Below are 17296 nucleotides of genomic sequence, written 5' to 3'. Positions count from 1 at the left end.
TTGCACTACTAGTAGAGGTGGTAGTAAAAAAAATTCCAAAAGAATAAGAGGTGATTCTTCTTCTAGTAGTTTTACACATGTTTCTGAAAGTTCACCCGAAAATGTAAATGTAGATTATGAGCTACTTCAAAAAAATTATGGTATTGATGATGATTTAGATGATATTTTAAATGATATTCCATCACCCGATAAGCTTGAAACACCACCACCTACACCCGGTAATGCTAGTCAAACACAAAATATTAGGGGTGGAAGTGCAAGTAAGCCTCCTTTGCCTATTAAAAAGAATCGAAGATTAAGAAGTAAGTGTTGGAATTTTTTTGATAGACTAGAAAATGTGAAAAATTATGTAAAATGTAAAATATGTAAGGAAGTTTATAAACATGAGCCCGGTAAGAATGGAGGAACGGGTCAACTTCATAGGCACATGGAAGAAATTCACCCTATTGACTGGGGAGTAGGCGATGAAGGTAGGCAACAAAAACTTAACCCGACTACTGGGGGGTTATTGGGTAAATACGATATTAGAAAAGACCGAGAAGAATTAGCTAAAATGATTGTTTTAGGTTGTTACCCTTTTAATTTTGCTTCTTCACCATATCTTGTTACTTATATTCAAAGAATTTATAACCCTATGTTTAAAGGTATTCCTAGAAGTACTTGTAGATCTGATATCTTTAGGCTTTATGAACAATATCAGACATATATACGTTATTTGTTCGCAAGTCTTCCTTGTAAAGTTTCTTTTACTTCTGATATTGGTCGTGCTGTAAATGGAAATGATTATTTAACTGTTACATGTCATTGGATAGATGATAATTTTTGTATGCAAAAACGTATTATTGCTTTTAAATATGACGAAGATCAAAGTCATACCGGTGCATTTATAAGTAATACTATCCATGAAGTTGCTTTATTTTATAATCTTTCTGAAAAAGTTTTGTGTATGTCATTTGATAATGCTTCTAACAACAATTCTGCTATTACATTACTAAAATTGCATCCACACCCACCACTTCCTGAAATATTTCATATTAGATGTGCATGTCATATTTATAACTTAATTGTGAAGAGTGGCCTTGACTTATTTCACAATGAAATCTTTTTAGTTAGGAGAGCTGTTGGTGTAATTCAAGGAAATAATAGAAGTGCTAGATTAAATGCATTTAAAGAAAAATGTGTACACTATGGACTAAAACCAAGACTCATGCCTGAAGAAATAGTTACTAGGTGGAATTATACTTATTTATTCCTAAGGTGTTGTTATAAATATAGAATGCCTATAAATGAAGTTGCTAATTCTCATTGTACCGATCCTAACCGTTTGTTAACATCTAAAACTTGGGATGTCATTGAAGATGTTGTAAAGTTTTTACAAAAATTTTATGTGGCTACACTTGAGTTTTCCGGAGCTTATTATCCTACTATTGTAAATGGTTTAGTTCATATTGCTGAAATTTCTCTTTTACTACATAAGTTTGTGAGCAGGTGATTTTTGCCCTAAGCAGTAATTCCCAAATTTCAAAATAATTTTTCTAATATTTTATAATTTTGTGTGAGTTTCGTAGCATTCTTTGGTAATTGTTGCATTCATTTTATGCATTTAATCCATAAAAAATACCAAAATATGCATTAGCATTTAGGGATTTAATTTCACAATTTTAATATTAATTAGTCTTAGAATAAAATACAAAGAAATACCAAAATATGCATTAGGCATGTTTTTTTTATGTACTATATCCTTGAGGTGTGACCTCAACATAAGTGTAGTTTGGCTCCGCTAATTTGTGAAATTCCACTGGTATCTACAGTAGTTCGATAGCCTAAACACGCTGAATATAAAACTGGATTCTAACCACGCCATTGTGAAATAATCATATTCGCAGCAAGTGCAAATCGAATTCTGTTTGGTATAAGTGCTGCCGATGAACTAAAGGCTCAACAACCTTGTTTTGTTGCTTTGGGCCTTAGTGGTTTAAGCAAGTGGCCCAGGCTCGGATCAAATTTCAATGTTCGTGTGGGCCTGGGCCAAAATCTGTAGTTGGCCTAATTCTGGTATAGACTTAGATGCAATTCTCCTTCGTTGGGCTCATTTTGGAAGCCCAATCGGCTTTAATACAAAATCCACCTCTAGTTTATTGCAACCCAATAACAAAATTAATTAGGGCTTTCCCTTTTATTACTAGAGACATTAACAAAATTATAGATTGCTTTAGGCTTGCCTTTAAGTAATAAAAGAGATGAGCCTCGCCAAACAAAACGCATAGATTGCGGGGCCCTCAGTAATTGCTCACGTTAAAATCCTTCGAATTTGGGGCGTGCCGTTTAGCAAATTCCGCGGTCACCCATAAAGATAATAACCCGTTAGTCGCTTTAGGCGCGTGTTTTAATAATTTTACCTTCCTAAATACGGGTGCACATTTATGTGACCCAAATCCCAAATCTCAACGAAGTCGAAATGTGTTAACAATCACGGGTGCACTGGTGCGACGTGGTTCAAGACGCATTTTTCACGACGTTGCAATTCTTTTAAAAGGCAAATAAATAAAATAAAAGCGGTTTACTAATAAGGCACATAAGCTAGGACATAGTTCGAAATCAGATAAAATCAAATCCCAACAGTTGAGCGACCGTGCTAGAACCACGGAACCGGGAATGCCTAACACCTTCTCCCGGGTTAACAGAATTCCTTACTCGGATTTCTGGTTCGCGGACTGTTAACAGAGTCATAATTCCCTCGATTCGGGATTCAACCGGTGACTTGGGACACCATAAAACTCCCAGGTGGCGACTCTGGATTCTCTAAAATAACAAATCCCGTTTCGATTGTCACTTCAAGTTGGAAATAACTCCCTTTACTACGCCTTTGCGGGTGTAGTAAATGAAAAAGGAGGTGTGACAAAGTTGAAGACGAAAGACGGATATACTGCTGCTGTTGCACAAATGCTAGATGAGTTTAAAAAATATTTCTTCCCAATTCCCCCTATTTTCCTAATTGGTGCTATTTTAAACCCTACTATCAAAATGATAAAGTGTCGCCAATTAATCAGTGCTTTATATACTTATATGGACATTGGAGCAACTGAAACTCCTGATAGTGAGACTTGTATTTCTGATCTGCACAAACATTTACAAATTTTGTATAATTATTACGCTAACATTGTTGATGCTTCTTCGGTTGTAGATGCAAATATTCCTTCAACTAATACTTCAACATCTGGAACAAATTTGGAAGATGATGATAATGTTCAAGATTATTTGATTTGGTCTACACTAGGAGAGCATCAACAAACCAGTAGCCGGAATATTGATGAACTCCGATTCTACTTGCAAAAGTCACCGGAGCCCCTCACAAAGGATTTTCTACCTCTGAGTTGGTGGAGGAGCAACTCAAATCAGTTTCCTGTTCTTTCGGCCATGGCTCGAGACGTTCTAAATGTGCCTATTTCAACAGTCGCATCAGAGAGCGCATTTAGCCAAGCAAGACAGCAGCTAGGAGATACCCGTCATTCATTGGGCAGCAACGCTTTGGAAGTTCTAGTGTGCTTCAGAGATTGGATTAGATCAGAACGGCGAAATCAAGGGCGTGACGAGGTAGATGAAGAGGAAGACCAAGAAATTGGAGATATAATGGTTTATGGTACCGATTATAATACCGGAAACCAAGAACCTCACATTGACATGGAAGAGCTTTCAAAGATGATGCAAAACATATGATTTACTATTTCTTCTTCTTTTTTTTTAACAATTGTTGTAAACTTTTAATTTGCAAGTTCAAAAATTTAAAAAATCAAAAAAGAACTTGCAAATTAATTTGAAGTATTATATTATTCAATAAAAATATCAAAGTTACTTAAATATTGTGATTTTTTTATATTGCATATTAGTCTTATTCAATATTTTTTATATAGACACTTACTTTCTATTTTTAAATTTAGAATTTTTTTGTTTGTTCTTTTAATTCTAACCCTTAAAAGTTCAATTCTAATCTTTAATTTTAACCCTTAAAAGTTTCAATAACATTGAAAAAGAAAAATATAACTTAATTTAAAAAAAAAATTATATATAGCCCGACCCGCCCGAGCCCGTTAAACCCGCACCCGTACGGGCCCTATAGAACCCGAAAAATCCCAGCCCGCCACCAACCCGTTAACCCTAGCCCGATAACAACCCGCCCCGAACCCGTATGGGCTGACGTTTTTTTGTCCAGCCCGTCCCAGCCCGCCCGATTAACACCTTTGATCGGTACCTAAAACTCTGGTGATCGGCGAACCACTCGATGGTTGTAAAACACACTGGAATATTAGTGCAGAAGAAGAAGAAGATAATCAGAAAATTTCGTAAGTAAATATTCTGGGATTTGAAGGTATATTTATAGCCAACTTGGTGATGTTTCTGAAGAGGTTTGCAACCTTTCAGAATACTCATGACTGTTGGAACAGGTGTGACCCTCTGAAGAGGTTTGCAACCTTTCAGAACAGTCATGGTTGTTGGAACAGGTGTGACCCTCTGAAGAGGTTTGCAACTTTTTAGAATAGTCATGGCTGTTGGAACAGGTGTGACACTGTTTCAGAACAGCCATGGCTGTTGGAAATTTTTGCGGGAAATTTAAAACGAATTTAAATTAATCCGGAAGAAAAACGGGCTAGACCGGACCGGGTCGCGGGTCATCCCTCCATTTTTTCCCACCATTTTCCAACGATTTAACTCATCGGAGTGTTGGTACCAAAAACGCTGATGATCACACAGTATTTTCATGCATGTTTTTCCTCATATGACCATTCCCCATTCATGTGGGGGATTGTTGCGTTTTTATTAAGGGGTGTGAATGGAAAATGGAAGAGGCACCTTTTAGATTGTACCTCTCCATATCACCCTTCCTTTGTCTATAAAATTAGAGGCTTGGCCTCATTTTTCAGACATGAAATCAGATATGAAAAATCTGAAATCTTCTCCCCTCTTTTCTACATTGTTGCATTATTTTCTAAACAAACATAAGTGTCAAGTGTGATTTGCTCCGTTTGTTGAGTTTGCTGAAGTACTGTGATTTGAAGTGCCGCTATCACAGAATAGTTATTCCGTTCTATTATGGGAGGAATTAATCCGTATACCTTGGGCAACGGTGAGGGGATTAAATTCCTTAAGGACACATTGTGCATTCAGCGGGCTCGAAATTATTTCACGTTTTGTTTATTGAACTAACGTTTGTTTACTTCTCTAATTTTCTGATTTTGAACACAGTATAATATCAACAAATATGTCATAAAATAAGACAATGGGTATGGGAAAGTTAAAAGCACTCCATTTGACTCAGGTTATGTGACATATTTTCCTTTTTAGTCTATACTAAAAAATATCATATTCTTATATTTAAAAATTTACTTAAAATTTTATTTTTTATGCTTAATAAATAATTTGCAGTCATAAAACCATAAATTTCAAAAGCGTTTTTTCTTAAAGTCTGTACATAAACGATTGTGCCACATAAATTAAAAAGAGAGTCAAACTTTGTTAATTCTTACAATAAAAAAGAGAGAATGAAATAAACGGCGAGGAAGCGGCTATACTGCTGCAAAAAACTCCAAAGAAGGGGACTGAGGACTGAGAGAAGTCAGAAAGGGGTGCATTTGCAGAGTTTTGATTCCATTTCCATTGTCCATTTCCTCTCTCTCTCTTTCTCTTTCTCTCTCTCTCTCTCTCTCTCACACACAGCCCTCGTGACATCCGTCCTTCTCCACTTCCCCCCAATCACCAAGCATTTTACCATCCATATATTATTTGTGGCTTCTCGAATACGGTTTTCTTTTGTTTCACCGGCATTTTATTCTTTCAACTTTCTTCCTCACAAGCACGAGCTATTGCTTTCGGATCGGCGAAATTCACTGTAAGTTTAACGCGCACTTTTTGATTTCTCATTGTTTTCGCTAATGCCGCACTTGTGATGAAGCGACTGCTTCTCCGCTTCATTCCGTAGCCGTGATTTTGAGTGATTTTGTGCGTGTGTGTATGTGTGTTGCTTTTTGTGCATTTGAAGTGTGCAATGAGGTGTTAAATCTGTTTGAAATGGATCGCGTTGATCAAAATCTCTGTGATTGATTTAGATAGCGGCTTTGCTCTATGTATGTGTATATATATTTGTTCTGCTTTGCGTGCATTTGTTATTAGAAATGCCGCCCAAATCTAAAAATAAAAATATATGTTATTTGTTGGTGATAAACTTGTGAAAATGGATTGAGGTGATCATAATTTGTTGTGATTGATTGAGATGGTGTTATGTGCTGTTTTTGCTTTACTTTAATCTTTAATTTGCTTATTGTCAGTAAGATCCATTGGCATCAGCGATATCTGGCACGTCATAGCCAAAAATCTGTGTATTTTGCATTTGATCACTTTAATAATTGAAAAGCTATCTAGAAGTAAAAATACTACTAGTAATTAGATGTCAGTGTCAAAGGGAACGGAAAGAAATGATGGTACAGTGAACTGGAGCTTGCTCTATGTATTTCTCTTCGTATCTGTGTTTTAAATGATCTAAAATGTATTTAATCACTTAATTGTTGAAAAGCTATCTAGAAGTAAATAGTAATTACACGTCACTGTAAAAGGAAAAGAAAAAAAATGATGGTACAGTGAACTGGAGCTTGCTCTATGTATTTCTCTCTGTGTGTGTGTGTGTGTTTTAAATGATCTGAAATGGAATCAACTAATATTAATGTCCTCGGAATTCATAAGCTAGTTTAGAGGTTTTGGGAAGTTTATGTGAATTGCTTGACCGTCTCATCTAAAAGCTTAAGTTGTTAAAGAAGGGGCATTTTAAATCAATTTATTTTAGGTCTTAATGAGTTTGTTAGGTTAAAAGCATAAATGTGGAAGGATTTTGTCAAGGTACACTGAAACTCCAAGCATTGCATTATTTTAGTATCAGATGCCATTTTCCCTTTTCTTCAAAAGTGTTGTCTATAGGTGCTGGTGTTCTGGATGATTTTCAAAGAGCGCTTGCCCTTCTGAATTGTATCACTTTACCAAAGAATGTCGTTGAGGGCCCACATGAATTTAGCAGCAAAAGTAGGTACATCTATTTAAATGGCTGCCAGTCCCTTCAGAAAGCTTGAAAGTTGATTCTTGAGCTGTACCTATGAAACTGATCCATTTTTGCTATTATAATCTTGAGACATTTGTAAGCAATTGTCTGTGTAACCTTTTAATATTAGTCGATTCCATTTTGGATCATTTAAAAAAGAAAACACAGATGTATTAGCTATTTGCAGTCTTGTATGAAAGTTGGATATTGTGCTTCTTGCGGAGCACAGATAGTTGCTGTCTTTTTCTCTTGTTTCATTACTAACTACTAGGCAGACCTAATCTTCAGCATTCATTGTTGCAGGCATTTATCTGATAAAAATTAAAATTTCTCAGATGATTACGAGCGAGCAAGATCCGGATGTTGTCCGATGGGGTCTCCAGTTGTTTGACAGTGATCCCTATTCTAACTATGCCTATAGTGGTGTCGTACCCCAAAACAGTGTAGATTACTATCAGGACCATTACTTCAAGGATGATCATTTTAATGCGGGATCTAGCAATGAGGAAAATCACAACTTCAGTGCACAGCGCCTCCAGGAAGAACTGTCTCAACTTTCAGTCGCTGAACCTCCCTCAAATCTCCATCCAATGGTAGAACATACGCAAACGCATTTTTATCCACAAGACTGGTTTAATCAACCTATGGGACACTACATTATTGGTATTGGAAATGCTTGATAGTTCCAACCTTATAGCTATAGCTCTTGGATTAATTTATTCTGACTATTCATACTATAATTTCCAGGAGAAGACAATTGTGATGAAGAAGAAACAAGTAATGGACCTTCCACTTCATGCTCTAGTCCGGGAGAAGAGTCATACACAGGGGAGGATTGGTCGTATTCACTTGAATTGATGGATGAATACGATCTTGATGGTGAAGTAGGGAAAAGATTGAACCAGATGATTCCAATTCCCGTAAGTATTCCATGTTCATATGTGTAGTGAGTTAGACACTAAGGTTGTGAATTTGTCTACTTTCCTGGTTCAACACAAGCATCTGAAAAATGTGCATTTATGTGCCAGAAGCAGTTGGAGACATGGCTTATTCTGGTTACTCTTCATTCTTTCTAAATGCTTGAGTAATATTCTTATTTATGTCTTCTAACCTAGTTGTGTCTCTTGAAATCTTTGCCTTGATGCTCATGCAATTTCTATGCCTACTTTTGCAGCATATTCCCAGAATCAATGGTGAAATACCATCAATTGATGAGGCAACCTTAGATCATCAAAGACTTCTTGACAGGTACTTTATAATTTCTTTCATAAAAGATGTTAAAGTCCAGTCCAAAGATAAACACACCTTTCACAGTTACTGACAACAAATTATATTATGGTAAAAACAAAAATATCATGTTGTTTTGCATCTTTTTAAAGGATTCGTCATGATTTCACCATCATTTCACATGTTTTTCTATTAATCGAAAAATTATGTCTTAATATTTAATGATAGAAATACTTCTTTGAACTGTTAAGTTCTGTTTTCGAATTAAAGAATGCATGAAAAGAAAATAATAGGAAAAAACAAATACTCCTTTGCTGTGATGTTTGCTCTCTTTTTCAACCGCAATTTTAGTTTTCTCTTCCATCATCACTATTATATTTTGTAAGTCAAATTAATATCTTAAACTCCGTGCCAGTTAAACACCTTCACATAAAATGAAACTGAGAGAGTACATGTGAAGACTGTGTGAGTGTATTTCTTATTTGATTCTCTTCTGTGTCATTCTTTTGTTTAAGGTACTGAAGTTTGTGTATTTCTACAGATTACAGGTCTATGAACTAGTCGAATTTAAAGTTCAAGGTGATGGGAATTGTCAGGTTAGCTCTCTTACGTTCATGCCCTCTTCTTTTCTTATTGAAAGTCACAACTTTTTTCTGGAACAACTATTTAAAGGAGAGTTGAGCACATTTATTATTTTGTCGATTCTGTAAAGGAGGGTAGCTTATTATTTTGAATTCTTTAGGCATAAGGAAGTAATAAATCAAGTTAGTGAAGTTTGAAAGGGGTGTCTGTTGGTTTTCTTGTTTTAAATATTTGAGTTATGCAGTGTAGATAAGATAGATGGAACAACAAAATATTCAATTTTAGGAAACAAGACAGTATCTTGAGATTGTCCAGTAGGGGAACCAACCACCATTATGAAAATGGGAATAGCTTCTGTGTCGGAGTTACTAACTGCTACACCCAATTTTTGTAAGCTATGTAATGATAATATCATGCAAGCACATATTGTAAGGTACACTATGGAAGCATGTAAGCACATATTGTAAGATACACTATGGAAGCAATAGATGCTGGAAGAAGACTACATTTAACATTTGCTTCAGAAGCTCTGCCCAAGAAAGCCATCTCATACAGTTTTAGGATGCTATGCAGTTGCACTATGGATTTTAAATCTTAGAAGTCGAAACCAAAAATAATTGTATTAGCTGTATGTGCCCTATGAAGTGGAAGGAGGAATGGACCACTAGATTACAAGCCTTTATAGTGTTTCACCATTTCGTTCTGGGTCTGGCTTTCTTTTTTAGTACTACATTATATATGAATCTCAAGTAAACATATATTAAAAAAAGTTCAGTTGGGCTTGAAGGCATATCTTCTTAATCAGGGTCTTATTCCCACCTAACTGTTTCATCTATTATGACACGACAAGCCATTTTAAATTCTGACTGGTATAACATGTATTCTTCTAGTTTCGTGCTTTGTCCGATCAATTTTACCGCACCCCTGAGCATCACAAATTTGTCAGACAGCAAGTTGTGAATCAGGTCAGTAAAGCTTTACTTCATAACATTAAACAATCTCGTCTTATCATTCTTATACTGTGACAACGATATCTTTTGGATTATCAGCTCAAGTCATGCCCAGAGATGTACGATGGATATGTTCCCATGGCCTATCATGATTACCTGAAGAAGATGTCAAAGTATTTCTTCAACCTTTATTTTGAATTGATATCTTTGCTTGGATTGCTTGTAAGATGCTACTTTTATGTAAATGTAATCAGGGATGGGGAGTGGGGTGATCATGTAACTCTACAAGCAGCTTCAGATTCAGTAAGTTTCTGGTCTTTGCTCTCTTCTACACAATGGGCTCTTCTTTCTTTTTCATTTTCCTTTTTCTCCTTTTTTTTTTTGCCGTTGAGGGAGGATCGGAAGGGGGGAGGAGAGGCATTCTAAGCGTCTTTCTCTTTAAATATTGTGACTTATCATATCCAAGAAAAAGAACTAGGGGGTGGAGCTGGTCAAAAAATTGTAGCCAAAAATTAAAATAGCCAAGAACTGCAAATCCTCTTTAATCCCGTTGACTCATTCTTGTTTAACCAACAGCATGAGAATGATCATCAAATATCAGCTGAAAGTTCAGAACAATATCATTTCTATTCGCATGTTTGTGAACATCAAGCTAGAGTGCCGCCAGAAAGAGTTTGAAGTCTATTAGTGTTCCACTACTGATGCTCAAACATAATATTTTAACACCATTATCTTTAGTGAATTCAATATACCGTTGTTAAAACTCGGTATTCAATTGCAGTTTTCTAGAAGAGTCTAGAAATCTGTAAAATCTGACTTTTCTCAACAATTCACTGCAGTATGGTGTAAAAATATTGGTGATAACATCTTTCAGAGATACCTGCTACATTGAGATACTTCCCACCATTCAAAAGTCTGAACGAGGTACAAGATGTATTCTCGTTCATAAAATTTGTTGTGTTCCTTATGATTGTTACTAGATTTAGCTGCAGCTTTTAAACTTATTACTTATCATCTAAGTAATCCTATGAAGTCCCACTAGTACTATGAAATTGTCAGTGTTGCATTGTCTATCATTCCCCGTTGATTCCTCAGCCCAAAAAAAGCTAATTATTTATTCATCATACGTCTGCTTTTTCAATCCATATATATTATGTTATCTACTCATACTATTGGATCCTACTTTGAAACTTCCCTAATTTCTCTTGGTAGAGCAACTATTTATATTGAGTGCATAGAATGGACAAAGCATTGATTCTTGACCTTAGCTCTAAATGTATCAACATATTAAATGTAGGAGTAATGGCTCTATCGGCTTGCGTGGTCTATGGATAAGTCAAGATCCTTGGACGTTTGCCTGCAATAACAAAATAGTCTGTTTTCGCTAGGCTTTTTTCTTCTTTTTTCTTGTTTTGGTTTGAAATATTAGTTTCAAGCACCTGCTGATGAAGAAGTGCATTTTCTCCTTTGGGCGGTGGGTGGAGTCATTTATTCCCTTCGTGCAATTCGAAAGGAGATCATCCTTTTCCCTCTGGGATATACCAAACTATTCTGAGGGACCTTGTCATTATTACTTGGTCAAATATCATGAAAAGAAGTTCACGTGAGATTGGGTTTAGTTGTTGTTTCTCTTCAATTTTTAACAAAGTTGGGATGACTATTTTATATGAACTCGCATTGCTGCAGTTATCTTCTTGAGCTTTTGGGCCGAGGTTCACTACAACTCAATATATCCTGAACGAGGTGAGATCAAAATGTTATAATTTTGAGTTAGTTATTTGCCTCTCAAGTCCACCTCATTTTCCACTTTTATCTGTCTTAACTCGTACACATATTTCAATTTTCTAGTTGATAATTTATTTTGCCAATTTCCACTATTTTCCAGAATAGTCAAGTAGAGGACCATCAGAATTTGGTATAGGAAATTTTGGATAACTAAGTGGCAATTGAAAGAGAAAAAGCTTCCACTAATATGAAGGAAAGTAAACAAGAGTTGGTTGTGTTGATTGACATAAAACAAAAATTATCCATTTTTTCACCAGTCACCACAGCCATCTTATATCAGATGATGTATTAGATGTTGTTCAATGTCATTTCAATCGCCTTCTTCTAGCCCTCGTTTGAAACCTGAATTTAACCAACGAAAATGAATATACATTTTCACGGAAATTCTGTTCACATGTTTGGGAGTGAAAAAAGATATGAAGTTAAAGGAAAGGGGTAAAATGGTAGGACAACATGGTTATATTTGGAAGAAGGTGAAGAAATTGAACGAAGTTGATTCCACTTTTTACTCTCTTCTTTTTCTAGGATTTAGAGATTTGTAAAGTTTGCTTCTTCTGCTTTTCACATCCACTTTACCCAGTTAGTGCTCAATCCTTGGAGAGTTGTACCTCTACTTTTCTTCTTCCCTTCACCCAAATCAGTGTTCAAAACTTAGAGAGTTCTACTTTCTGACTTATTCTTTTTTTTTTTTTTTAAGAAAACGAGAGTTGTACTTTCTAGCTTCTTAGTACCTAAAGCTTACAGAGTTGTAATTTTACTTTTCTTTTCTTTTCTTTTCCACTTGCACACCTCACCCAATTGGTACCTAAAACGTAGAAAGTTGTACTCGCAATTTTCCTTCCCTTCACCCATTAGCACCTAAAGCTTAGAGGTTATACATTTGCCTTTTTAATTTTTGTCCTCTTTCAATTTTCCGGTTTCTTTCTTCCTCTTTACCTCACCCAATTGATACACAAGAAGAAAATGTATCAAAGATCATGGTGAAAGTGGAGATGACATAAATAGGTAGAAGAATGGAAATTCAACAATGATATAAGTTGATAGTACATTAGTTCTTCTCTGTGGGCTTGTTCAGCGGGCATTTCCTTACCTTTTTCCTTCTCCCCAAATGATCTAAACAATCAGGAAATCGTGTTCCAAAAATATATGCCCTCCTTTATTTTAATGCTATAGTGTATCTTCCTGATACTTTCTTATTAACAAAATTAACTTGCCATTATTAAAGCTATATGTTCCTTTCTTTTCACATTCTTTTCCTTAACAGTGTAGGATCCAAACCGGGTCTTTAATGTAATCTTCTTATTCTTGGATGTATCTGTGTTCTCTTGGGTCGTCGTGTAACAGCTGAAATTGTTTGCTTCTGCCTTCCAGATATCACAGCTATTGAGATGAAAAAGAAGTACTTAGCCATTTCAGATGAACAATTAGAATCTCAAGATGGTTACAGTTGATAGACTGGTATTAGACACTTCACATATTCTGTTCAAATTCTTGATATTTCAATCTTAAATTATTCTAAGGCTTCTAATTTATTTGTTCCATTGTTTAGCAGCTAATACATGATGTTTGCTACAATGCTTCTGCAAGTTACTGATAACCAGCTCCGTTTCGGGTGCTGCTCAGGGTGCAGCCAATTTTTTCATGACATTCTTTCCCTAGGGCAATCTGTGTTTTGGGGTTGAACTTGCACTCTTCATCTTTGCTAATCCAGCAACAAGTCTAATATTACTCGTCCTTCAGTATGTTTACCTTGAATAATCTGTGATGCATACTCAGATGCATCATTTCTTCTCTTCTTTTCTTAACCTTTAATAGCCAGATGTACAGGTGAATATTTGATTTCTGAGACGTATCTGATCCAAGTTAATAGCGTTTATAACTATCTTCATTCCATTTCATTTTGGTGGTGTTTCTATGGATGGTGAATTTGATGTTAATTTGACCTATGTACCATCATAGAGGTAGTAGATGAAATATGGAGAAATAGTTGAAATTTTTTTGATAGATAAAACTTCCTAGCAAAGTTTAAAATTTAATGTTAAAGAATTTGGATTTTGAAACTTGTGAAAAATGCATAGTATAATATTTTTAGTCAGATGGAGTTGAGTATGGGTACTATGGTTTCCAAAGAAATGGTAGAAGTGGACCAATGAAGTCCTAATAATAAGGTTAGAAGTTCACTCTAAGAAGTATTATGCTTTTGAAAGAAAACATAGAAGTCTGTTATTTTCACTATTTGCTGCAGAAAAGGATGTCTCTGCGAAATCCTAATGCTTTACTCTGTGGGTAGCACGAAGCCAGGTAAAAAGTTAATTTCATCCTCCCTTTTGATCAATCTGGGAATTGTTGGTAAATGTTTCACTTAATTGCACTATAGAGACTCGAACTACCTTACATGTTTTAACAATGAACAACCAGTGTTACCCAATGCAAACTTCCAAAAACGCACTAGGAGAATACAGAAGTCACATGCTGGAAAAAAAAAGGCACACATACACCCACACTCACACAAAAACATGCTCATGCACACAATCAGTCATTACTTAAAGTAGGTAAGAAAGAATAATCAAGGACTGTGAAGGGATTATATTAGTATGACTTGACATAGAAAGCGGGATATTATAATTGCAAAATTGACCCATGACTTTCAGGACCTACCAGCAGTGCAGGCTTTAAACATGTGCGCACTACTAATGGTTCCTACGCTCTATCTATAAGACTAAATTATCGGATATCCAGGTGCACCCCATGACCTGATTTTCTAATTATTCGTTGGCATAATCTGCGTCTTCTTTCATAATTGTGGTAACTTTTGCATACTTCGACTAATATCTGTTTGACAAGTTTTTAAAATTAACTTATTCCGAAAAGTGTTTTTTATCAAAAGCGTTTTAAAAAAAAGTACTTTTAGTGAAAAACAATTTGTGTTTGGCTAATTAATTTAAAAAGCACTTCTGAGCTGCCATTAGTGTTTCGCCAAGCTGCAAAAAAATATTTTTAAGTGTATTTTTCTCAAAAGTGTTTTTCAAAAAAGTGCTTCCGGAGAGAAGCTATTTTTTTCTGCTTCTCCAAAACTATTTCTACTTCTAATCAAAAGCATTTTTTTTCTTCTAAAAACTTGAACAAACACTTCAACTTTGAAAAAAAAAATGTATTTAAAAAAAAATGCTTTTGGCCTTGGAGAAGCTTGGCAACACGGGCTATAAATGGGAGTAATCTCCTAATTTCACTTCATTAAGTACTAAATCTCATTGTTAGGCGATGGAATCTGAGATTATCTTATATACTTCAAAGAAAGGATTATCTTATAGATTTTATATCTTCAAGATTCTCCAATCACAAACATTTTCAATATTAATAAAAAAGAGATACTTTTATAGACTAAAAAAAGAAGATTATCTTACTGTTGGGCTTAAACGGCCCAATGACACTTTTAACATAGTGTGATATTGTCCGCTTTGGGCCAAGCCCGCACGATTTTCCCCTAAAGGCCTCACAAGCTACCAATGTGGGACTTTGTTCGCACACCCAACAATCTCCCCCTTGAACTAAGTTCCACGTGGTCCACTACCACGATCCACGGGTCAATTTTCGAGATTCACCGTGTGCCACCCACATTGTTACAGTATTATGGCAACCGAAGCCCGCAACTAGCTTCTTCTTGTGTGTGCACCACCCTGCACCATCACTCTGCCATCTCCATACTCGTTCCGTTGAACCTGGGCTCTGATACTAGTTGTTGGGCTTAAACGGCCCAATGACACTCTCTTAACATGGTGTGATATTATCCGCTTTGGGCCAAACCCGCACGGTTTTCCCCAAAAGGCCTCACACCATTAAGAGATCCCTACACCTTATATGTAGACTCCCAATCTTTTCAGCTACCAATGTGGGACTTTGTTCGCACACCCAACACTTACAGATTTTCTATCATCAAGATTCTCAAATTTTGTATTTTTAGCTTTGCACGTTATTGTTGTTACTATTTATTTATTTTTGGATTGGCTATATGGATTCAGTCAATTTTAGGATCTCATACGAGACGTACATAGATTAGTTCTTTCGTTTCTTGAGGAGAGGATTCGGCCTTTTGGACATGAAGAGAAAGGAGAGACGAGCTACAGAAACAGAAAAACGAAGAAATAAAGATTTTTTTTAAAAAAAAACTTGACCTAGGTGCATAATAAAATTGAATTATTAGTTTATTACTACTACCTTTTTTTTTTTTTAATATATTTTGGCATGTGACACACAACCCCAGCTCACAAAGTTTCTCAAAGTTTGGATTGCCAGCTTTGCACGTTGTTGTTGTCAGTTTTTATTTTTTTGCATTCATATTAATTTATAAATTTTAGCATTTCATCTAAGGAGAATGTTCGATCCTTGGATATGAAACGAGAAGAGAAAGAAGAAACGAGCTTACCACAAAAAGAGAAGAACTAAGAAACAAGTACCTTTGGTAAGATTAGAAATTATTTAGAACTAGGTGACTAGTACAATTATACTTTTAACTATTTAGCCGTAATTTTCATCCTAATTTCGCGAAAAGTAAAGACTCAAATACTTTGGAACCTTAGGTTCAAGAAAAAAGTGTCCTATGTTTAATTTATATGACATACTTCCACATTTACCTACACATACAATCGGGCGAAAGGAATACCGTATTGAACATATAGATAGCCCGTGTTAAAGAAGGGGGGGGGGGGGTAGGGGGGGTAGGGGGGGGGAATAAAAAATAGCCAGATTTATAACTGATAATTGAAAAATAGTCACAATTTCAAAGTAATCGAAATTTAGCCACTTTTTCATGTAAAGATAAAATCTGAACAAAAACACCCTTAAAATCCCGAAATAGTCCAGCATAATATGCTGGAGTTCGAATTTTTTATATAAAAATGGAATTTCATAATGTGTTGGAATTCCAACATAATATGCAAAAAAATTATATGTAGGAGCTCCATAATCCTCCATATTATGATGGAACTTTGCGTGTGCTTGAGTTCCAACATAATATGCTGGAAGTTCATATGCATGAGCTCCATAATACCGCATATTTTGCTGGAACTGTTAATATTCTGTATTCAAAATCAGAAAATCAGAAGACGTTAGTTTAACAAAACAAAAACAGAAAATTTCGAGCCCACAAGTTTCTTGTGTGTCCCTAAGGAATTTAATCCCCTCACAGTTGCGCAAAGTTTCGAATTAATTCATCCCCGGATAGAACAGAATAACTATTCTATGATAGCGGCACTTTAAATCACAGAACTTGGGCGAACTCAGATAGCGGAGCAAATCACACAAAATGCTTACGTTTTTGCTTTGAAAAATAATGTAGAATGCAAAAAATAGAGGGGGCGAGATTTTCAGATTCGGTGGTAGAAAATGAGGCTAAGCCTCTCTATTTATAACCAACGAAGTTGAGTCCCAACAGGTGCAAAGGTGCATGTTTGTTGATAAGGTGTCTATTCCGCATAAATTATTCAAGCTGAAGCCGAGCAGCGACGACGACAACGGCGCGAGGCTTGCTCTCTTCTCAACTCTTTAAGAGGTAGAAGAAGTGCTTCCATATATAAGCACAAGAATTTTCCTCTTCCTATCTAATGAGGACAAAGTTACTTTGTAAAATGAACATTCAAAATTTCATATCTATCCATTCCCCCCCCCCCCCCCC

The 17296-nt window shown here is 35.7% G+C and overlaps 1 protein-coding gene across 4 annotated transcripts; it reads left to right on the top strand.

The window, feature by feature from the left end:
- On the top strand, nt 5522-13523 carry LOC109234033. Of its 4 annotated transcripts, none has more exons than XM_019399854.1 (12): nt 5523-5884; nt 7417-7744; nt 7829-8001; nt 8256-8329; nt 8850-8904; nt 9781-9855; nt 9940-10013; nt 10095-10143; nt 10680-10764; nt 11527-11583; nt 12997-13083; nt 13175-13523. In XM_019399854.1, the coding sequence occupies exons 2-11, from the start codon at nt 7417-7419 to the stop codon at nt 13074-13076; spliced, it is 1050 nt and encodes a 349-aa protein (XP_019255399.1). In that variant the 5' UTR covers nt 5523-5884; the 3' UTR covers nt 13077-13083; nt 13175-13523. The 4 variants fall into 4 exon arrangements, with proteins under 4 accessions (XP_019255400.1, XP_019255399.1, XP_019255398.1 ...); XM_019399853.1 differs by having other exon boundaries at nt 7385-7744; nt 13178-13523; XM_019399852.1 differs by having other exon boundaries at nt 7385-7744.

The sequence above is a fragment of the Nicotiana attenuata genome, chromosome 11, assembly GCF_001879085.1.
Source record: "Nicotiana attenuata strain UT chromosome 11, NIATTr2, whole genome shotgun sequence".
NCBI lineage: Eukaryota > Viridiplantae > Streptophyta > Magnoliopsida > Solanales > Solanaceae > Nicotiana > Nicotiana attenuata.
This window is presented reverse-complemented; position numbering and strand designations above follow the sequence as displayed.

Bases quoted from the DNA above. Each gene is read 5' to 3' on its own strand.
- LOC109234033 (XM_019399854.1), top strand. From the start codon at position 7,417: ATGATTACGAGCGAGCAAGATCCGGATGTTGTCCGATGGGGTCTCCAG. The intron at 9,856-9,939 runs GTCAGTAAAGCT...TTGGATTATCAG, and splicing joins GACAGCAAGTTGTGAATCAG to CTCAAGTCATGCCCAGAGAT. The intron at 10,014-10,094 runs GTATTTCTTCAA...AAATGTAATCAG, and splicing joins TACCTGAAGAAGATGTCAAA to GGATGGGGAGTGGGGTGATC.